The sequence below is a fragment of the Haemaphysalis longicornis genome, unplaced genomic scaffold (genome assembly GCF_048455015.1).
Source record: "Haemaphysalis longicornis isolate Haplotype H1 unplaced genomic scaffold, Haemaphysalis longicornis Haplotype H1 scaffold_1, whole genome shotgun sequence".
NCBI lineage: Eukaryota > Metazoa > Arthropoda > Arachnida > Ixodida > Ixodidae > Haemaphysalis > Haemaphysalis longicornis.
The window spans coordinates 142,623,260-142,647,544 of NW_027526203.1; the positions used below are offsets into that span (position 1 = coordinate 142,623,260).

General features: G+C 47.9%; 1 protein-coding gene across 4 annotated transcripts in view; it reads right to left on the reverse strand.

Annotated features, from left to right (window-relative positions):
• Positions 1–15,641: 15,641 nt before the first annotated feature.
• The window catches only part of LOC144137341 (caspase-1-like), a 47,489-nt gene continuing 38,845 nt past the window's right edge, over positions 15,642–24,285 (reverse strand). For all 4 annotated transcript variants that reach the window (XM_077669463.1, XM_077669465.1, XM_077669466.1 and 1 more), the window contains one exon: positions 15,642–22,438. In XM_077669463.1, coding sequence (XP_077525589.1) covers positions 22,194–22,438 — 245 coding nt within the window. In that variant the 3' untranslated portion in view covers positions 15,642–22,193. The remainder of the gene's footprint in view (positions 22,439–24,285) is intronic.

Below are 24,285 nucleotides of genomic sequence, written 5' to 3' on the forward strand. Positions count from 1 at the left end.
CAGTCATTAGTTAGGCGGATACCATTTAATGTCAGTGCGGTTGGACGCACGTCAGTGTGGTTTGTAGGCAGGTGTTATCTCCTGTATTGTTCTGCTGCCCAATGCCCCATTTTTATTTTCAAACTGGTGGGGCTGATTTTACACGCAATATTTTACCAGTACCCTTCCGGCAAAAGGGAAAATTTTTCTTTCTCGTTTTCAATGATCAAAATAGGCCTTCCAGTGACACTGTATACTAATGGCATCATTGCTCGGAAACTCCGCCGCTTGTGTCCTCCGTCTGCACCACCAACCGCGCGGCTATGCAGCGGAGCCCTGACATATAACTTGCAAAATATTCTATACACTGTGTCTCCCGTGGGATAATTGAAACGAAAAAACAGCATGGACTGGCTCAATATAAAAAGTGTTGTTGCATACTTCTATGACGAGCATGCTTCTATGACAAGGAGCAGTAAGAAGTAAGGCAACTTCAGGTCCTCGTTCCTGCGCTATTCCCTTGTCTGAACCAGACCCGCACATCATGCGTACAACCATTTTCTCCGCTCGTGAACCCACCCCCGTACACAGGCAATCGAAGATCCGTATTTGCCCCCTCTCTTATATTCGTAGATGTAGCCGAAAGCGATGCCTAGTACAGTCTAGGAATCCTCTGATGGTTCTTAACTTCTGCGAAGGTAAGAACCATCCCAGGATTCCTAGAATGCGAGACACATGCACGACACAGCGGTCCGATGCGATGTACGGCAGCTCGGAAATATGGCTGCCACGACTAGCCGCACGCGTGAATTTGAGACACATGCTCTGATGCGTGCGTGCGATTCCTAGTCGGCGTCGCTTCGCCAAATGTTTTAGATGCGACTGCATCTCATTCACTCGCCTTGTCCCTCCATACGGCGTTGTTGTTGTCCGTCCACACCCCTCCCCCATTCTCCTCGCCGTGCGAGCTGCGCTCTCCGCCGCTCACCCCCTCTCCTCTCCGATAGCGAACACACTCTCACGAGGGGCATTGGCATGGAGGAAGAAAAAGTTAGGAGACGGCGCTACCGGAAAAACGTGAAGCCTATACATAAAAAGTAAAATCGAAGTCGGCCCAGGCGTCACTGCACCACGTGACCCCAGCGCGCCGCAACCGCGAGCTCTTCAATTTCGTCTGCTCGAAACTACTCTGCTGCCCGTTGTCTCGAAGCCTGCTATATGTTGTTTTTTTTTTTCCACGGCTTTTGTCTCTCGCACATACGCGGCACTCCTGCCCGCTCGCGGCCATGAGATCACCGAACAGACAAATGCAGGAAGGACGGGGAAAACCTACCCCCAACCAAACACGAGAGATGTGCCGGAGTCGGAGACCGCCGCCGCCGCCGGCCCCGCCGACCATGGAGGTCACGTGCTGGGCCGACTTCGGCGGCTTGAGAAAGAGAAACGGCGGAGGGAGCGGCTTCAACGAAGCTGGGCTTGCGAAGGCTAGCTGCGTGACGTCATGCCGTCTCCTAACTTTTTCTTCCTCCATGGGCATTGGATTGGATTCGATTGGGTTGGCTTGGCTTGGATTAGATTGGATTGGATTGGATTGGATTAAAGTGGATTGTGTTGGATTGTGTTGCGTCATAGCCGCGCCACGTTGCGTCATAGCCGCGGTCGTTCCAGCACCGGCCAAAGAAATAAAGAATACATCATACGCGTTCCTCACACGTTTCACGCAATTAGAGAATCAACCCAACGGAAACACCAAGTGAACCCCCAAGATGCGTCGCATCTCCACAGGGTTCCCCTCGCGGGAAGGTGGGGTAATTTTTTTCGCCCCATGGTTCCCTCCCTTTTTAGGTGCACTCTGCCCGATTTAGACATGTGCAAGAGAAATCCGAGCAGGAAAAGAAAACATTCATCCACTTGAAGTAAAAATGAATACTGCTATTACGTTATACACAGTATTTTATATGTTCAGTAAAGCGGTTTGGGAACGTTTAGCACCGAAGATTCCGCTCATCCATGCTGTTGGTACCGCTGGCAACATGTCTACCAGGTACCTGCATTGCCGCTCTTTTTGCACGACGCGTGCCGCGTTGTCTGTCTTCTCTGCTACTTTCAGGTGTTCGCTGGAGCTTTTTGTCACCGCCAACTTCGCCCAGCCATGAGCCATCTAGCCCACCAAGACAAACCACTCCTGAACAAAATTAGTCAAGGCAGAAAAAAATGCGCTGAAATACGCAGGAGCGGTCAGTGGAGACCGCGCGAGCACGCCCGCGCTCCTCGGGGCTTTGAAAGAAACTTTCACAGTGACGTCATTATGACTACGCTTTCGTGCTCTTATTGGCTGCGGCCGCACGACGGTCGCAATGATCGTACGATTGCATCTGCCTCGCCAATCGCACGTCGTGAGGTTCGTACTACTAGCTCACGACGCGAAAACAGGTCTTGTGTTACCGTCGTCAGGATCAGTCGCTTGCCAATCGCGTGCTCTAGTCGTTCATGTGTCTCACGCGTTAATCCCCATTCGATTTAATCCCCATCTCCTTTAACCCCCACAGCCTCAGCTATCTGATTGTTTCTGATACCCGCAACTTTGGTGTCTGACTTTTAAACGGTGAGAGCGCGCTCACTCCAAAGATCAAATATCATCTGGCGTTGCAAGAATTACGACAGCCGTGCTTAACTTGGACCTTGGGCTCCCATAAGCAACCATGCAATGAACGCTGCAAAACCTCCACTTGTAGGCATAGAAATAGATGCACTAACGCTTCAAAGGTTTTTTAGGGCACTTAAGTCTGCTTACGTGCTTTGAAAGCGAAAGCCTGGTGATACTTATTAACAACTTTTTACTGCTATGTCGTAATTGCGTCTCTCTGTCACTTTCGTTTTTTTTTTTTTTGTCTTTTGAGAGAGACAAAAAGAATAAACTTCAATTAAATCAAGGAAATGCTTCAGAGAGGAGTCCTCACTCCAGGATGCCTTGAGCTCGAGTCGATCAGCTGCAGCTGATCTTCGAGGCCGGAGCTGTCCAAGACTCTCTCCCAAAGCTCCTCGGAAAGGTGGATGTTACGGGGGTCTAGAGTATACTTATCGCAGCCGCCCACTATGTGTCTGAGAGTGCCAGACTCTCCACAGAAGCGGCAAAGTGTGTGTCCGGTCAAAGAGGTGAAGTGTGGTGGAATGTGGGAAGGTGTTCACCTGCAGGACATCCAATAATCTTTCCTGGTCCCTCGGTAGCGATTTGTTGGGTAAAGAGTAGGTTTTACGGGACAGCCTACAGTGCTGCGTAATTTCCTGGTATGTGATAACAGGTTGCATGCGCTCGGGCTCGGCTTCGGCTTCATCACCGCTGGCTCGTCAGGTCAAATCTCGTGCCACGAGGTTGGCGATCTCGTTGGCGGGAATGCCGCTGTGAGCTGGTGCCCATACAATCCTGACTGCTCTCGTTGGTTGTCTTGGATTGATTAGTCGAAGTGTTGTGATGTGCAATCGACCATTGGCAAAGTTGGGGCACGCCTGCTGGGAGTCTGAGATTATAACTTTGGCGTCGCTTTGGCTAAACGCACGTGCTATCGCCGCTTCCTAGGCTTGGAGAGGGCTGTGTCCGGGGATTGAGATGCTGCACCTGTGCTGCTTATTTAAAACGACGGTGGCTGCCATGGTTGCTCTTCCGAGGTAATAGGCTGCGTCCGTGTAGGCGGTATAGATGGTGCATCTCCGTACAATCTAAATATTGTCCGTGCACGGGCTTCTCTGCGATCCTCGTGATGCACATGGGGCACATTGCGTGGTAAAACGGGCGCAATTAAGTATTTTCTAATGGATTGCAGTACGTTTCCAGTAAGGAGAGCTGGGTGGCTGAGTGGGGCCGACAGCGCCAGGTGTGAGAGGATGATCCTCCCCGTTTCGGTTGCTCCTAACCTTAATCGTTGGCTATACACAGGTTTGTCTCTATTAACTCCGCGGCCGAGTTGTGGAAGCCAAGTCGGAGTAGCCGTTCCGTTGAGGTGCTCGCCGGGAAACCAATGGCTTGCTTGAACGCCTTCCTGATCAGGATGTTTATTTTCTGAGCTCTGTGGCTTTAAGCAGGCATAAGGTATAGCGTGCGTAATCCTAGACACGACGAAGGCCTGGACAAGGCGAAGCGTGTCCGCTTCCCCGATGCCCTTCGTTTTGGTCATGAATTGTCGTATAATATGAGTAACCTGGTCTGTTGTGGTTTTAAGCTTGTTGATCAGAAGGGTGTTGGAGCGGTCCGCCCGGAATATCATGCCCAGAATCTTCACGCTTGGAGATGGCGCAATGATATGGCCCTCTAGGTGTAAGGTGATAGTGGGCGAACCTGGAGGGTGTGTTTTTCACAGTGAAACCAGGGGTAGCTCAGCCTCCTGGGGGCGCAGCTGAGACCACATGACTTGGCGTATTCAGCCACCACATCCGCGTCCTCCTGTAGGCGGCTCTCTAACTCTCCGATTTACCCTGTGGACGGCCAGACGGTTATGTCGTCAGCATATAGGCCATGGCGGATCCCCGGGATGTCGTCGAGGAGTGGCAGCAGGCCTAGCAGCGCAATATTGAAAAGGATAGGAGACAATACAGCCCCTTGTGGTGTTTCCCGCCCACCCAATATAAGGGGTCCATAGCTTTTTTCCCGACTCTTAAGACACGCGATTAGCTTCAACCGCATTCTTTTTTCTACACCATGTACGCTCCTCTTTTTTCGCTTTTGTTTCTTCATCCTACTGCAGGAATTACACCAACAGCAGACAGGCATACACCACAGGTTCCCTGCAATCAGATTTCTCCGTCTGGTGTGCACCTGCTCTACTAACCTGCAATAACGTTCAAGTGTAACGCGGCGCGCACTATTCTACAACGGTTTGGGTTTCTACTTCTTGTGAATCTTCTGTAGTGGGCCCATTATCACCACAAATCTCCGGATTCCTGCCCAATCCCCCAATGCGTATGTGCCCCGAGGAAAAGAACAACCACAAAGTCAACTATTTTCGCTCTACACTGGCAACGTGGAGGTAGCAGAGTTCTCGAGGTCAAAACATGGATGGAGCAGAAACAGTTATTTCTCCCCTAGAGACCAGACTGCTTTGTTTTCAAAAATCGGAGACGGTCGCACACGCCTTTCTAGACTGGTGGGGGGCCATATCCTTTTGGGACATTTTGCAACGAACAATTGAAAAAAATTCCCGCTGAACCCTCATGGTGCAAGCTTCCTCTTTGTACAAAATCCGAATGGTATTGCGTAATAACATATCATGCTGTTAGGTCTGCACAGCATATGGCGCAATAGACTGGCCGTAAGATATCGACATTTTGATGCAAGAATACCGGACTATTTTAAAGGGCCTCTGCAACATTTCCGATAAACGCCTTCACTCTTTCCTTCGCGATGGGAAGCACTGTGAAAGCTGTAGTTACCGGGAGCACGGAGCGGCACTCCGGATCCGTGATCTGCTTGTCGCATCAGATACAATTTTCGTTTCTGCTTTTCTTTTGTGGCTTTCTTTTAAGTGCGAATGCACTTCTTAAGCGAGCCTGAATCGTCCGCCGCCGTCGTCCGAATAGCAACAGCTGCGGGTGCGCGCGCTCCTCGTCTCCCCTAGCAACGGGGGGAGATGGGCGCGCGCTACTCTCCTCCTCCTCTCTCCGCTCAGTGACTGCGGGTGTTGGGCGCCTCCTCTCCACTTCGGGCGGGAGAGCTCTCGCTCGCGTAGCGGGCGCTCCGCATTCCGACGCGTGAGGGCGCTCGTGTAGCCCTCGCCGTAACGGCGGGCGCTACTCTCCTCCTCCTCTCTCCGCTCAGTGACTGCGGGTGTTGGGCGCCTCCTCTCCACTCCAAGATCACGATATCCACCGTAATCGCGCAATCAACAACCGTGCATTCGCACTTACACACTCTCCCCCTCGGGGAAGTGCGAGGGAATTTTTTTAAAGTGGCTATCGAATGTATTCATTGCTGCAATTGAAGGAAAGCCGGCCAATAGCCGTTACATCGCTGTAATGCCGTGATTCGGGGTGTCCACGAACGCCAAGACTGGGTAAAAGAGAAAAATCTTTTCAGCAAATTACTAAGTTGTCTGAGGGTCATAGAAAACTAATTTTTGGGTGAGCTACTTCGCGACACCCTAATCAAAGTACTGGATGTGCTGGTTCACTAGGTTCTGCAATCGTTGCAAGTAGCGACATCTGGCGAATTTGTCTCAAAGCAAATGGCACAAAAGTTTGTGGCCCAGAACTGTTCGCTTACGCTTGAAATAGCTTGAATCTTGGACGTTTTAGATTGCACTCTCACAATACAATAATTTTCTTTTAAAAGAGCCGTATACTTCTGCTGTAGAGCTTAAAAAAATAGAAAACATGACGTTGACACCGCCATCTAGTGGGAACAATTAGGACCAAGTATTGCATTAAACAGAATTCACGCCTCAGCGAAATATTTCGATATAAAATGAGTAAGACAATTGTAATTAATGATTCCGCATTTACCTATATTACCTTCCCCAACACGATTTTAAAAGCATAAAAGAACTATGCTAGTTTATAAAGGCATCTGAACCATTGGAAGAGTGGGAGGCTGGAGTAGCCCGGGGCAGAGATTTGGCTCGCTCATCCTGAAAAAAATTGTCATATTTATCGTGCTCCTGGTCATCATTTAGCAAGAATGTAGTAAACAACATCAACTAAGATTGCTTGCATGAAGTGCCGAGCGCAGTGCAGCTGTGCCATAAAGTTCCGGAAGAACGCCCACCCAAATTTAAGTACAGTGATATCAAGTGAAAAATACGAGCTGGGTGAACTTTCGGGTCAGGTGCGAAAAACTACGCGGTGGCCGCACCGCCAACCAAAACTGCGGAGATGTCAAGAAAAAATTCGAGACTGGCGAACTTCCGGGTCAAGCGCGGAAAGGACGAATAAGTGACCGCATCACACATGAAAAGATGATTCGGGTTTGCATTCACTCATCGGCGCTAAAGCCATCGATTTTACGGGGTGGGTGCGTCTTTCACTAAATTGAATATTTCACCCGTAAAAGGAGGTGGGCGATGTTTCGGGGGAGGGCGTTCTCTGGGAACTTTACGGTAATCTAATCGAGACGCGAGCGTACATTTCGCAGGCGCAGGGAGCTCGCTGTTACAGTCGCTAGAAATTCCAGCCGCTGTATCGTTATGTAGCGACGGTAAAAATAAGTTACCGTTCACGGAAACTCTCGCGCTTGCAGGGTCGACTTCCGCAATCACCAGTACCTCCTGCTCAAAGTCCGTAAGGACTGAAAAGGTAGCTTAAAAAAAAATGGGGCGTCGTCGTCGCATGTGCGACCCATTCGCTGAAGTAACCATGGTAACGACGACGCAGTAAACCAACGACCGCCGCCGTCAAAAATCGCGGACTTTCCGGCGGCCAACCACGAAATGAGTGCTTCGCCTCGGACGAGGTCGGATTATGTCGTCATCGCAAGCCACTGAGCCAACAAATAGTTCTTTCTCGTCGGGGTAATAACTTTTGTTAGCGTGAGCGAATATGCTTACTATTTTTGGACTTGTTTCTACAAGAACTATAGAGTAGTTTTCTGACACAAACAAAAGCACTTTGAAATTCATCTCAGGGCCCCTTTAACGCACCGACGCATGCAGGCGATGAGGCGCGCCGTAGTGGAGGGTTCCGGATTAATTTGGCCACCTGGGGATCTTTAAAGGAGCCATGAAGAGAAAACACAAGTTTGGTTCATTCTAAAGATTGCCTCGTTAGAACCATATCCTGACACCACTTTTATAACGAAAACTTCACTCAGATAAGCTACATAATTAGGGGGAAAAAAAGGATGACCATGCGACCCACCAGCTCATTTCCCGCAACAGAAACTATGATGTCATACTAGATTGTTCTACGATTGGCGGAGGCCGGCAAAAGCAAACGCAAGTTAGGCAGGGTTTACCAGTGCATATATAGTGAACTATATGCCCGTGAAACATACTGCACATTCTTTTTATGACACTAAGAACGGTGCAGTAAACGGTTGAAGTTCCGAATGAACACGCGAACATGTACGCCAATGCGTACGAAACTACCGCCGGTCGAGCTAGACATCTCGCCGTCGCGCAGACGAATTTTCGGGTTCGTGGCTCTTCGGGGCCAACGAACCGTTCTAGCACGCACAGCTGCAACCTTGCTTGGTATCTTAATCCCTTGACAGCAGGTTGGCGTCATATCGCCAACCAGCAAAGGTAAAAATAGAAACGAGGGGAGTAAGGAACAGCAATTAAGCAGCGACGAGATAGTGCCACTCGTCGCAGAAGTTTCGGAATGGTGGCTGTATTGGCTTGCTGCTATTGTTATGAGCTCGTTTTCAGTTTACAACCACTGAAAACTTCGGTTTGTTTGAGTACTTTACAATGAAATCTCGAGATCGTTGCTGCGTCCTGAAATGCCTATGTAGTACGGCCAAATCGTCGAGGGAGTGCGGCATCCCCCCGGGGAAGAGATCTCCTTTCATGCGCTGCCCAACGACAATTCTCGGCGAAGCAAGTGGCTACGTTTTGTGACCTTTGCAAACGGAGGAGAAAGGGAGCTAAATGAAGTACGAGTGTGCTCGCTTTATTTCCGACGAAGTGATTACGGCCGGTACCCTTACGTTAGCTCACTCCTGGGACATGCTGGCGCTCGTCGCCGACTTTGTCACATCGCCGTCAAAGCGCTCTGAGCTTGGGAAAAAACAATACCGTACACACCGCGCATTGACGCTCGTATCTTTCTGGTCGGAGCAGAGAGCTCGCGCGAACGGCTTCCATACACGACACCGGCCAACTGGCGTAAGCGATAGTGCTACTGAAATTGAACTATTATTTACGTACCAGTCTGTATTCGTCCGTCGCGACGGGGCTGACGAGGCAGCGGTGCCGACGGCTTGGCGTTCGTCTGTTGTGGGCATCGCGGAATGGTCGCTTTCCGGTCCATCCGTGTATCCCACAACTCCTACCGCTCGTGCACTTAGATGCATTGAGTGTTCAAGTGGTGTGAGGTTGTTAAATGCAAGCCCGAGCTCCTCGGCGAGAGCTTTGTTGTCCGGATCAGGCGATTCCATGACTAGGACTGCGGGTGTACTAGGTTTTACTAGTATTTTTAAAATTGCCGCCGTTTCGGTTTCGGCACGAGTTCCGGTTCCTGTTTGATTCCCGCGTGTGGGTGCTATTCGCCGCGAGCTCGACATGTAGGTGGCGACAGCGTCGCGCTGCTAGTGTGGATGCTCCGCTGAGCGGCCCGTAAGAATGCACACTGTGGGCGCGCTTCGTGCCTTTTTCTCGCCGTATGTGCGCACGAAAGGTCCAAACAAGAGTAGTATGCTGTAGTTCGGTTCCTCAACGTTCAATGTATAGCATGGAAACGGCAGTCAGTTTTCATTACTACGCCAAAAAAAGCGACGACTCATCGGGAATCTCAGAATGGCCGTAATTGTGACAATGAACTTGTACTCTGTGGATCGTAGCAAGCTCGATCTTTCCAGACTATGGCTTTGAGCCTTCAATAAAAGCATAAATAGAAACAAATCAGGAATCCTCGATCTCTGAAATTCAGTTTACAACGGCAATCTCAATCGCTTTCACTGGTAGCATGACGCATTCTTGCATTTGTGGGATGCCCTGAAATGGTAACACTACTTAACTGCCCCAACATTCTTTCTAAGAGCATACGATATTTCTTGTGTGTTCAAAAGGCAACATAAGGTTACTGAATTTTTGTCAGTGCAGAGATAGAAATGTAACCGCTGTAACGGGTCTTTCAAATGAAATTTTGGCGACTTTGAAGGAAGGTTTGATGAATAACGGTTTCGGATCACTTATTTACGGCTTTCGTCGCAAGTGAACTTGCGAATTGAATTGTCAACGCATGCAGTACAATCAACATCTCATGTTTAGCTAGGTTTTCGCAAAGTGACAAGCAGGTTTACAGTGTGCAAACCAAGCTTCTGGGACCTCACAGTGAGCAAAATTTTCTGTTACGGCGGCTCTGACCATTTGCGTTCCTTTTCAAATCTAACAGGTGCCTGCAACAACGAGATGTGCTTGCATTCTTGCGTATAAGGTCGCTACGAACCCTAAAGATGGCAATAAATGAAGTTGTGCTGTTGCAGATGTAGTAAAACATTTCCTTTTTATTTATCGTTGCGAATCAGCGCAACGGGTTCCCGGTAACTACTTTGTTTTGTAAACTGAATATCGCCTTTGTCTTGGCATTTAATTCTTGAGGATTGGTTAAAAAATGAAATTCTGTGCATTTAGTTTTTTTTTCGGGAAGAGGGGGGGGTCCTGTCAACGTTGCAAGAGCAGCGAGAAGAGAACGCATGTAACGCGAAAAGCCAAACTATGGTTATCAGTATTACTTACAATCGAAACTACACTGGGCGTCGTGTTCTGTAGCGGTGAAAAAGCAGTACTTTAACACGTATTTTCAAAACTGATACACCCCTTTTGGTCCGAGATTGTCCAGGAATTGTGGCTCGCCTTTTTCAAAATTGTATTGAAAGCAAGCATTGTGGGAAAAAATTAAAAAAAAAAACAGCGAGTCATGGCACACACCCGTGCACACATGTGCGCAATAACGTGCATTATATTAAGCATTTTCTCCTCTTTTTTTAAACATAGGTCCACCTTAAGAGGTTAAGACGTGACCATATTAGGCATTTGGTTATGCTGAGTGAGACACGTTTCTGGACAAGGTGATTCATGTCGGATTTGAAAATGATATATATGAAAATGACACGCAGAATTCCACATGACAGACGCAAACTCACAACTGCTTAATTTTACCAAAAAATCCCCCCTAAATACTCTTGCGCATCCATAGAAACGTATTTTAAATAATACGTAAAATTAGCAACTTGATACAGTTGAACAAATGTTTATACCTCCTCCTTAGTATAAACAACGACTGTCCAAAAATGGTATTTATTTTAGAAAACGTACGGGAAGGACACGATCACACAGGCGCTTGCGGGTGTAAAATACGTGTCCGGTAATGTATGGGCAATAGCGCACGTGTCGTGTGCAGTGTAAATGTGTAAACGTCCGTAGTCGTAGTCCGCACCATCGTTGTCCGCACCCCTCCCCCTACACTATATAAAAAAAAAATACTATCCGGCGCCTGGTTTCGATCCCTCGACCCTGCGGGCGGAACGCAATGTACATGGTGCTCTACCCACTGCGCCACAAAGCCGACACAGAATGGGAGGCTACGAACGCGCCTTATATCCTTGACTCATTCAAACTACGTCAAGAAGCTGCTGATACAACGCATTCACTACCTGTGGGCGGAACGCGAGGTACATGGTGCTCTTCCCACTGCGCCACAAAACCGACACAGAATGAAAGGCTACGAACGCGCCTTATATCCTTGACTCATTCAAACTACGTCAAGAAGCTGCTGATACAACGCATTCACTACCACCAACTCCCCAAACACTAAACGTTAACGCAATACACCCACCCCCTATGCGACGCATTTACTCGAGTCCCCCTCGCGGGGAGATGGGCCCTTTTTTTTTGTGGTGGCCACCGTCTCACCCCCTCCTTGTGGATTTGATGCAAATTACCAAAAACGTTATCTGTAAACCAAATAATTCGGGCAAGCAATCAGCAACTCGCTTGTTCCGGCGACACCACCGCGTTTAGGTAGTTGCTACCATCGCGACCCACAGCTCTTACATACGCAACCAACTAACGCCAAGGACGATGCAACTGATGCCGAGAAAAGTACGCTGTAAATTCATTATGAAATACTTGTGCGGGACTTGTGTGTGCACAGAAACACCTTGTAACAGCGAAGGAAACGCGTCGCTCACGTATGATCGAACTGCACGTATTGCCTGGTAAATGAATGGCTACGCGAGAACGGTGATCAGATTGGTTTGCCGCACATGCTTAAAAGTATTATCGTCTGCAGTTTGGCTTAATCAGTGCCTCCTACGATGTTTTTATAGTCATTCCCGGATTTGATTAACGATCACTGCCGTAGCCTGTACTCTGTACGGCTGATGTTTACTTTTCGCGACTTGTCCCCCAGGTGAAAAAGGTTTCCATTTCCAGCTGGATTATGGAACAGGAAATCTCTTTCAGCTGGGAAATATCCCAGCCAGAAATTTGCTTTCCAGCTGGAATGTTTTCCACCTGGAAGAGATTTCCAGTTCCATAATCCAGCTGGAAATTTCGCATTCCCAGCTGGAAATCTTGGACTTCCGGGCTGCATTTCCAGCTGGAAATATACGATTTTCTGCTGCATTTCCTGCTAGTATTTTTCAGGGCTCGGGTTACGTACCCAGATGGGACGCACAGTACAGTGCAAAAAAAGAACATTGTACTAAGGCAAAGTGCTTTCGTGTGAAGATAATGAACATGCAAGTACATCCGCATTTAAAAATTAGGCAGAACAAACATTCTTACCTAAATTACTGCGAAATAATTTTTACACAACGGCCACGCAAGCAGCAAGAAAACCAACACGAGTGGAAAGTACAGGAAAAGATTTTATTATGCCTTCTCCCCAACTGTACTTATCTTGGGGGGTAAGAGTTGGTCGGGAGCTAGTGGAGTGTGGTGGCTTCAGCTCATGAAAGGTGGGAGTTGGGAGGAGGAAACTGTTGACACTCGTATCTGCAGTGCAAGAGGATGTCCGCGTAGCCATTGAGTGTGTGGGAGGTCTTCTGGTCTTGACTCTCTTCGGAGGTGGCACAGAGGGTGTGTATCCGGGCGGCGGCGGTATGTGCCGCCTCATTTCCGTCGAGGGACTCGTGTCTATAGGTCCAAACTATACAAATGTTGAGAAGTTGCGGGATGGTCTTAAAGGCCAACTGCACTCAAATTTTCGAGAACGTAAAAATAATGCCACCAAATAGTACATATAAAGAGGGTGCGAAATGCAAAATACTGCGCTTCAAACATAAACGCGCGCGACACAAACGTCTCGTAACATTGGCGTTTTCGGAACCGAAACTGAATAGAAAAGGCGGCCATTACCGGCGACCGGACGTGACGTACGTGGCGGATCGGAAGCGGCCGCGCCAGGACCGGCGGCTGCTGAGAGCCCCCTTGAAATGCGCTTGGTAGCGCCGCGTTTCGATCCGTTATTTCCACCGAAGAACTTCCACTAACGTATGCCCATGATAATGGAGTTAGGCGCTATTCCGGCATCCCGTTGCTATCAGTCGAGATGAATTGTAGACCGCCCGAGAATAATTTTTTTACATCATATTAACTGCCGGAGTAGCAGTTTTTGGCATTGCAAGTAAAAGAGCGGACCCTGATTTACAAAGCTACTTGCCCGTACGATTTCGAAAATCAGTTTCCGTTATAGCCGACGCCTCGGCTATCACGTCGCTCTCTTTGAAGGGAACAAACCGCACGCGGGCGGCGATCAATCACTATTTCTACTATATATACATTACGTACAAACAGTTTCGTGAATATGGGCCCAGTATTTTTCGCCGTGCTGCACAACGAGAATCGAATTATAAAAGTGGTCTGAAACTATAAGCTACTTCCACAGCCAAATGATGCACTAAAACACGAAAACATTTCCTATCTACCGCTGTTTTCTACTTTAACCACAGAGACAGGTGCTGGTGAAAACATTTTACTTTCAAATAAACTAAATCTAACGCTTCACTTGGGAATTGAACAAAAATCTAGTCTATTATTTATGAGAGGAGCAGTTCCGTTAGTTTTCGCACTTCGCAAAGACGACGGCCGATATTTGTGCCGATGTATTTGTTACTACCAGAAAGGCTGATATTAACTGGTTCACTTAGCTAGTGAGGCAAAAGTCGCACAATTGTTTATAGCCGCGTGCACAACTCTATTTAGGTCGTCAAACTTTTCGAAAGGTCTAAAGGATGGAGGTGGCGTTGGGCCAGCCCAAATATGGCCAATATCGGACGCGGGAGTGCAAGTGGTCAAGAACTTATAAAATATATTTTGTTTTTCTATGGTATAAATGCAATAGGAATGACAAATGTAAGGCAAGTGCTCGTTTCAAGCTTTTTTTTTTAGTAAAAATAATATTGTCAAGTCAAAAGAGTTTTTCTGACACCAAGACGTTCGCAAGCGCGTGAAAGTTTGAAGGCTTCTAATCTCTTTTTTTTTTTTTCATTGAAAAAAATGGCGGATATTACTGCCTATGCGTTTAGTTTAAACATGTTATGGCGACGGCGGTACAGCGCGTTGGTATAGCAGAGAAACCCCGGGCGAACGCATCCCTGCGCCCGACGGAGCGCCCTGCGAGTCGCCGGAGAAGCGCGATCTTCGCGGGACAGGTTCCCCAACCTCCGTCACAGGCCTCTCGGAACTTGTTTCGGCGACTCTCCGCCAGGTGCAAACGTCGTCTGCTCGGAGGTACTTTGAACGGCGGTACTTAGCGCTCTCTGTGATTACGAAGCTAGGGATTTCGCCATGGTGATTTTAAGAGCATAGACTACTTATTTCGACAAAGAAAAAATTTGAGTGCAGTTGGCCTTTAAGGACCTTGAGGGTGAAGGGGGATATGCAGCTGGGCTGGTAGTTGCGGCATGCTACTTAAAAATCGATGACTGTGATGTATTCGCTGTATGTTGTGGCTGCTAGGGCTATAGCACTTTACTCAGCGGCATTTGTAGAGGGGGTGCATATCATGGCAGCTGTGAGTTGTGTTCCCTGGTGGTCCATCACCGTGGCTGCGTGGGCGGGTTTGCAGGTGTAGCGCACGGCGTCCGTGTAGCACGTCATACGGTTCCCCGTGTGCTTCCTAGTAACCGCATCGACCCATGCTTTATTGTACAATGCCCGAAAGTCCTCATCAAAGCTTTTACCGGTTGCAAAGGCCCAATAACACCCCCACTTAGCTGGATTGACCAGTGACGATGGCAGCAACCACCAAAAGCTGACAGCTAATTCTTCTGACAGCTAATTCACCAATTTCCATTTCGCTGAGACGCCCATAAACTCACCCTGCAATTCACACATACTCACTCAAGAGGATCTGAAATCACGACAGCTGCGGCAGAAGCTCACGGCAATTCACAACTCCCCATTTGACTGTGACGCTAACACACAAACCTGCAACGGCTCCCTCACATGCCCACTCAGGAGAATTGGTCAACGACAGTTGCCATCAGAGGCTCATGGCAGATTCACCGATCCCCATTGGCTGCAACATCAGCCCACTCAAACACTCTGATGCCATGAGAGAAAGCTGAAGAAAGCTGAAGCTGAAGTGAAGAACAGCACACCGAAAAAAGCTTGTGACCCATGACATGCTGTGCTGCAGGGGTGTGGACTGCGCTTGGCTAGAAGCAGTTATTGTGTACGCGTTGCCTACATAAGTCAGTCAGTTGCCGTGCATGTGTAGTCGGCTTCAAAGCATTAGCAGCAGCAACGCACAACTTGTTGAAATGACAGCAAAAGGATGAGACTGTACTTTCCAGAAGTTAATCATGCAGGCCATTCAATGCAGTTTCCTCAAAGTGGATTACTTGTGCCAAGCCAGTCATAAAACAGCCTGCCGGCAGCAATATCAAAAAATGCAATGTTTTCCTCTACACCAGTGCAAGCCCAGAAAATGGGCAAGCTTTATTTTTTAACTCGGGAATTCAAGGCATGTTTGGTAATGTGAATAAATTCATCGACTACATGGGCTGGAATTAAAAGCTTACAGTTTATTTCCACATGCAAAAAAAACCACTTACAAGAACATCGCACACAACCTGACTCAGTGGGCACTCGTCTTGCATAACGACAGAACAGAATGCACCGATTCAACTTTGCTTTCGTTCCACCTTAAAAACGGGCAATGTCTAGAGGTCGCAACACACAAGCTCTGAATGCTTACTGTCAGCATGGCACTTGGCACCAGTAAATCTCAGTCGAAGACAGTGCATGTTCCCCCGGTAGCCACTGTTGGCACCAATATTACAATTAGTTTCATCATGGAAAGCACGCTCACATACACACAAAAAAACACCCTGCAGGAATGGCATCTCTCAAAAGAATGATTTAGCCGATGCCACCAAACTCAGATTCTTGTAGAGTACCACAGCCCAAACAGATCTGGGAGTGACACAAGGTATACCTGTTGCCCTCTACAACAGACTTCCGTCCTGAATGACAGCTGCAAACATTTCGCATTTGTTCAATGCTGGTAGTCGCTGCAGCACAGATGTAAATAAAACTTAAAACTGGTGCAGCTAGCTTGGGACACGCACCACCGAAGTACAACAGTGAAAGCCAAAAATTGAGCTGGGCAAAAAGCCCCTCTATGGCGAGGCCAACAGCTGCACCAGAATGCAGCAGGGCCTAGGCACCCGTCCAGTCCATTTTTCCCCTTTCCACACCTTTACTACCCTATCTACACAAACAGCAAGTGCCTCACCCACCCACCTCCAAAGAATTGATGCCGTTTTGTCTGGACGCATGGGTTGCACAGCTTTACCTGGACCCACGTTATGTGCCCCAATAATGAGCAAAAAAAAAAAAAAAAAAAAACACAGTACAGCCACACAAGCTAGATAATGCTGCCACGCATCCACGCTGCTCTTGTCACTGCAATCACCAAACTAAATGCGCCCTACCAGGGCAGCCAATGAGGATGCAAGGCAAAGAGAAGTCAGCTAGAGTCAGGTGATAAGCAGTGCTGTGCCTCTGGTCTGGGCACAGGTAAGGTATACAAAAAATGTACCGTATTTCCCAGTGTATAAGTCGCGTTTTTTTTTTTTTTATTTTCGCTGGTGCATCTTATCTACCGGTGGGAATTATGTATGGATTAACTTTGGTACGTGGCAGCCGCGGCGATTGAAAAGGTGTGCTGCGTGATGTCAGTGCATGTTAAGAGACAGCTCTATGGTCTAAATGAATGAATTGTTAGCGAGTAGGAGGAAGAAGGCTTAGATGGTTTTGCCTAAACGGCGTAAGTACATGCCATCTGTGTGTATCAATAAACCATTTTTGAGAAGTTAGTTCTGTCTAGACTTTGGACGGTAGACGCACGTGTCTAGCACTACTTACCGAGGGAGGCGTTCAGAGGTGGCGGCCGCCGCAAGCATGTACTTTCGCCCCACTTTCTAACGAACTGATCTTCTACGAGCGTACCTGATTAACAAGTGCGTTTTGTGCACCGGTGCGACTTATGTACATTTTTCTTTCGGAAAAACGGCCAATTTGAGGGGGTTGCGACTTATACAAAAGTGCGACTTATAGACCGGAAAATACGGTAAGCGGGTTCTGATGTTTTTTCGAGTAAGAACCAATTATTTCCAGTACTTGCAATATCGATGCTTCGATGAAACATCTGGTTCAACCCAACTTCAATGCACTTGCAACTACTACCTAACCCTAGTTATTCATGTCCACTACACTTTTCTTCGACCACACAGCTTATACCCGACTGTTAACGCAAGGTCATGAAAAACCAGTGAGCCGTGTCTACCAACCAGTATGTTGCCAATGAGCCCATCCACTGAAACAATAATGGATCCAAGTACAGACAAGTAGAAAGTGTTCCTTTGAAACATACCAATATTTCGGCACACTTTTTTTTCTCGACATAGTATGAGAGTTCATAACAACAAAGTAGACCTGTAACCAGAAGTGGCAAAAGTAACAACAAGCCGCAGGAATTCCTTTGGTCAATACGCAAAGTGGGCTGGCATGCATGTTAACAGGAATGCACGAATCAGCGAGCAATGCTTAAGTGCAGGCAAGCATTCCTTGCTCCAAAAGTGGGACACACTCCGTAAGCACATAAAAAAACATTCCTGCGCCCATTGATGGGATATGTTCGGTGTGTGCATGTAGGAACGGTAAACTTCTGTACCATAACATGGAGCGCAAAGCTGTGCAATCAGCATCAGATGAAATGCACACAGAAAACCAAGGACCAAAACACATTTCGGGAGTTCAGTTTGACGGATTAAAATATTTGGACAAGTTTGGACGCTGTGGTAATGCATGTTGTTGGGCTAGTTAGTTCATCATACTTATACGTAATACTGTGCACACGGACGGGACAAGGAAAAGAAGAGACAGGATGAGACAGGACTGCACTCGTCCTGTCTCTTCTTTTCCTTGTCCCGTCCGTGTGCACAGTATTACGTATAAGTTGGACGGCGTGGTTTTGTAAATTTACGAGCCATAGCTTCACCTCGATACTGCAAACGAGACGAGTGGATTTCACACAAATCAAGGAGAGCACCCGCTGCTTCGACCTAATGCACCCCCAACTGCAGCCACCTAGACTTACATAAAAGGCACTTCTAGAAAGCCCCCAAAGTTCAGAAAGCCCAGTGTTAAGGCACGCACAAAAATGCAGTGACTTGGCTCCATGAATTTTGTTTCCCGTGCTACAAAAATAGTGAAAAATCCTTGGCAAGCAGAGTGTGCTGCATATGCGGAGTGGCGGCCATGACGGTAGCTAGGGGCAACACATCAAGAGGCACTTAGTCTGTCAAGGCAGGACTTCATGGGCTGTAAGCACCCAGTGCAGAGCTAGCTTTGTTCAGCCAACAGAAACCATAAAGTGTGCACCACCAAAGGTTCAACATTACAGTTTACTCAAGGTACGTGGCATACTTAAATAGTGATGTGTCCAGTGTTACTGCTAATAAGCCGTGGTCTACACAATGTCAAAGTACATGCGTCTGACAAACATTTGTCACTACCAACAGGAGTCCAAAAAGGAAAACTTGGGCAGGAGGATCTGCACAAACCAGCTAACATACTGGAGCCAATACGACTACCCGTACATAAAAAAAAGTGGAATGACGCCTTTCTGAGGGAAAAACATGGAGTGCTACAATGTTAGCTGGTTCGTGCAGACCCTTCTGCCCAAGTATAAACAGTGCTCTTCAGTACTCTTCACTACAACTGCCGCAAGGTGGCAGGACAAGTGGGACAGGTGCTGCCAGGTAGTGATGTGATACTTAGAGGTCAGCCACGGCAGCTTTAGCACGGCTATGCACTACGCCGGCTTCATGTTCTGAACATGGTGCTGTGGACCTTTTCTTTCTCATGACAGTACGTATATATATCATGAGAAAGAAAAGGTACACAGCACCATGTTCAGAACATGAAGCCGGCGTGTGTGTGTGTGTGTGTGTGTGTGTGTGTGTGTGTGTGTGTATATATATATATAAACTGAGCATGGTGCTGTGGACCTTTCCTTTCTCAAGATATATATACGTACTGTCATGAGAAAGAAACTAATTGTAATATTGTAATTGTAATATTGGTGCAACAGTGGTAACCGGGGGAACATGCACTTTAACTTTTTTTGTAAATATTTTTTTTTTAACTCAAACCTGCGTGTTATTTTTGTTAATTATAGTGATTAGGTATGTCTTGGGTCGCTTCAGGCTTCGGCCCCGGCCATGACGACGTTTAATTACCGTTCTGCATCGCGCAAACCGACATGTCACGTGGGTGCTCTGTGCAGCGAAGCGTCTGGAACTACGCTACCCTCCGGGGGTGGTCCACATCCTCCCGCTACGCGTCGCGTCGACACGGAAAAAAAATTGTCTCCAGTATAATTGTTTAAAGCAGGAAATGCAGGCCACGAAACAAAACAGTAGCACAAACATAAGCAGTGCTATCCACCCATGTGGGTATTTCTACCATGTCAACAATGTTGTTTAGATGATATACTTTCTGTGCAAATTATATGCCTACATGCACAAATACACATGTCAACACATATGAAACTCCGGTGTGAAACCCATGATTCCTTGCCTGATCAACACCTTCAAGAATTTGCCCGCTACAGGCATAAAGGCCAGGGGGAAGGGCTGAGCCCAATAAACACTTCAGTATTTAAACTTGTATGGCCAGAGATGCTAAGAATGGGTGTCAGACCGTGGCACCCCAAATCAGAGTAGGCACGCACGAATTTTATTCAATGCTCATTGCACCAATTATTTTCGCAGTGTTCAACCCGAATTCTGAAACTCTTCCTACATAAGTGTGGGTAACTTGTTTGAGGACGCTTTCACGCTGCTTCTGCACCCCCCCCCCTTCCCCCCCCGACCCGGGAAAAAAAAAAAAGCCACACTTAAACTTGCATGTTGCTAAAAAAACCCAGACTTCCCATGCTTTCCAGTACATCTTGTCCAAAGAAGTTTTCTCCTAAACGTTCAATAGGTTCACAGCAAGAAACACACGCAATAAAAGTAGCTTGGACGAAACAAAACATGTACAACCCAGTGCAAAATGTCTAGTGAGGAACTTATCACGTTTCTAGTGAGGAACTTCTCTTGAATACTCGATGATACAAACTGAGATGACACAAAACAAAAAAGCATCAAACAACAAAATCTCTCCCACAGCCAGCACTTGTAGAAATGGCACCAAACCCAACGAGCCACACAATTCAAGCACTGGTAGACGACAAAGCAAACAAAAGAGACTCGTCTACAACTTTGGCAAAAGCAAACTTGACTTGCATATGTCAATACGGCACACAGATGCGGGAAATGAAGCAAACCCTAACAGCGTCACAACATCAACCATGACCTGCTTGCTGACACATTGTTCAAAGCGCACCAACCAAAGGCCAAAGCACACTGCATGCTGGAAATGCAGCTGTGTGTGTTCCATATATGGAAGAAAGGTCCTTGGCACAGACGATGACACTTGCTCTCTACAAACACAGTGGCCACAACTCCTCCTTGCGACGTTTTCCCCTATTGAGACAAAATTTCTAGCCTGCTGGACCGTCGGTTTGTTCCGGTGATAATTTCGGAGTTCTTTTTCTGCCCTTAAGTTATTGCCTTCAGGGCATGCCTCCTCCACCTCCTCAACTAAACAACTAAAGAAACATCACACGACCAACGTCCATGCCCTGTCTGTTAGCTACATACCATTAAGAGCACTCTGGGCTCTGTTGTGAGCATGGTCAACACCTATCAGTTTACTGGACACCGAGTCGTGAACTTCTGATCATCTTCTCCACCAGCCCAGACGCTCACTGCTTCACTGAGTGCCCCATTTGCACTCTTCATCACTTTGACTGACCCACTCCCCCGAGTCGTGCAATTGAGCTCCCTCATCAGATGAGACTGCCACACGATCAAACAAATTTCCAAGTCGCTTTGACCACTAGACACATCCTTACCAAGTACACCTAGAAAGAGGCTCAGGTGCTCTAGTTTTTTGTGCATTTCTTCACAGATTTTACGTAACACCACGGCTTTCCTTATCCTTTTACTCGACCTTAAGATCTCCCAGAAAGTTCATCAACCGTCGAACATAAACATTCCTTTTCGAAAAACCACTATTCACGCCAAAGCACTCCCGACACCACAGCTTTGGTTCCAAGACACCCTACACGGGGAACGCAAACACCGCAGACACTTGGTGCCCGCAAAGGCACGCTCTCCCGCAAGGCATTCCCCTTCACTTTGCCTGCACTGACTTGACTAGTTCATTCGCTGCAGCAGCCTGAAGCTCCGTTTACTGGCAGAGCATCGCTACTGTGGCTGGCAATTTGCCGGCCGTAGAAGACCAGATACAAGTTTCGCCCCAATCTCAGTTTTGTTTCGTTGACTGCCTCGGCTATGGTTGGGGTAACGCGGAGACACTGCGACGGCCATACAAAGCCCAATTTGATGATGATGATGGTTGCATTTTAATGGTGCAAGGCCAACTGGGGCAAAGAGCGCAAAAAAAAGATGGTTAGCTACGACAGATTAAAAGTTAATACTAAAAGTGAATAGCACCAGAAGCAAAAACAAATAAAGACAATGGGGATGGCTGGTGTAGAGGGCCAGGTTGTGATTATGCATGATACGATATGAGAATTAGATACAAAGCCCAAATTGCTGCAACACGGATGCAGGCCTCAGCTCGAGGCACAATGTACACATTGCAGCTGCACTCTCTTGCACCAGACAGACTCGGCATGTCACCACAGTGATGCAAAAGCTACGGCTGCCATTTGTTCCCACACCTCAGCTGGCCCCTGTATGATCACGTGCACAGCATCCAAATCAACACTGGCAAAATTTTCCAAACGTGGGACTAGTTCTCCACTTGCATAGAAAGCCCGCATGCCCAGCTTTGGCATCTCGTCAAGGGGGGTCAGCGAGGCCCGAGGCAGGCACGTTCCACGCAGTGCTCCGGCCACCGCGCTGCCAGCGCCAGGTCGAGACAGAGCAGGCAAACCTGAAGGGGTGGCCGCAGAGAGACGGGGGAAGGGGCCACCTAAGGGCATTGCTGTCGGCCAAAGTACACTAGCCGGGTGAGGGTGGAGGTGATGGAGGGCACCTGCTTCTTGCGGTCCATGTTGGGGTCGCCGGGCACGCACGACTCGAAGTACAGTGCCACCCGGCGACACACCACCGTCAGCATGGTGAGCAGGTCGGTGGTGCGGGCCCGCTCCTGCAGCACCGAGCACAGGCCCTGCACAAACCACGAGCCCTGCGACGTGTTGCGCCACGAGTAGAAGCCTGCAAGGGACGAGCAGGGATCCATAAGGGACGGTGCCACAGGGAACAACACTGGACAGACTTGGAAGCTGTGCAGCTCAGAGTGAACAAGCAAGCTTTCCTTTCAGTGGTCGAATGCACCAAGGCTTCTACAACTGGGCCTGGAGGGAGCGGGGTGTGCTATGAGGCTGGGGATTCATTTACAAAACCTCGAACACTTGTGCCTTCACCAGAATTCCATCTTCCCCAGAAATACTGCTGCCACAAGCCACATTTGAGCCTCTCTCCTTGTGCAAACATTTCAAAAGACCCCAAAACAAATGAGCTTAGAATGGATATTTTTAATAATTTACATCCCAGAGAACACACAAACTTTGTGCGTTACAACAAGAACTTGGGCAACTGGCCCTCACCAGTCCACTGGTGTGCGAACCCCACATTAGTGAACATCAAACTGTTATCGTGAAAGGTTTTATGGATTAGTAAGCACCCCACAAAATTGCAGATGCACTTAATGTCAAATCAATGCACATATGTTACTGGGCGGAAAGTTGTGCCATATCGGATGGCATCGCAAACCAAATGTCTCCAAGAAAAAAACTCGTAAACGACACCCTTCTGGGTCCCGTCACATCCACATTGAAATCCGACTACAACCACTGGGATAGTGCCATCACAACTATCCCCGAGGGCACCCAAGCAATTCTTAAGGGTTCTAAATGCAAAATTATTAATGTCCAATTGAACGCCTACTCCACTTTGCTTCCACCCCCCTGCATACTCGAAGGGCCTTATCCTCTTGCCACTTGACATGATTTGCTACACGATCCACCCCTGCCTTGCATTTTCAAATGGCTATCATCCGTCTCCCAAGCGTTGCACCACTGGTCGTTCCTGCCGCCTTGTATTCGATCCGCCTCTGTTCACTTGCTTGCCTGCATTCTATTGCTCCCATGCTTGATCTGCGGCGCAGTGGCATTGACGGCCACATTTCACTACTGCCGAGTTAAAGCACATGCTACAGAACACCGTGCACTATTCAATGCCTCACGCTTCAAGACCGGCACAGCCTCACGAGTTCTACTAGTGAATTTTTGTTTTACACCAACCGAAAAATATACTGAAAGCTAGCCATGTACAGCACAAGCCAGGCTCACTACACAAGGTAAGTGAAACGCATTTAAGGCCATTGGTGGGCACTGACAAACAAAGATGAATTAATTAGTCATTACAACTTAATGAATGGAGCTTACAAGGAACATTTAACTCTTTGGCGACCACGCCACAGGCCATCGTTCACGGGTAAATGAAGATTCAAACCTACTGCAAAACTAAAAACGGCGCTATTCAGACAACTGATGCCCTTTGGCATGTTCATTGAAAACCCCCTTTTTCAGTTTCATTGCTGTTTGCTTACATTTCGCGTGGGTAGACGGTGTCGCGAGTGAAATTTGAACCCAAGGTAGCAGCTAATTGTGCGAAAATGGCGTCCTATTTCACTGCGCTCTGCAAAGGCGGACAGCAGTTTCAGGAACTTCTGCCACTGTTGCTGCTGTTTTCTTTTTTTTTACTCCAGCAGCAGTGATGATTCCAGCAACAATGTGGATTCTCCAGATTTTAGTTCTGAAGAAGACTCTCCCATTCAAGAGCCTCAGACGTCGGCAGGTGCTGCCACGGAAGGTTTGTTTTTGACTTCGCACTACATTCCTTTCATGTGTAGGGTCTGGACAACGTACGGCGGGGATATTTTGCCAAATGCACCACGTCGTATCGCATTATCACCTTCAAGATAGCCTGGTGCTCGTGTAAAATTAGCGCTGTGGAATGACGCGCACTGCTTCTCAAGAGCGCAAAATTTTTTTCTTGTT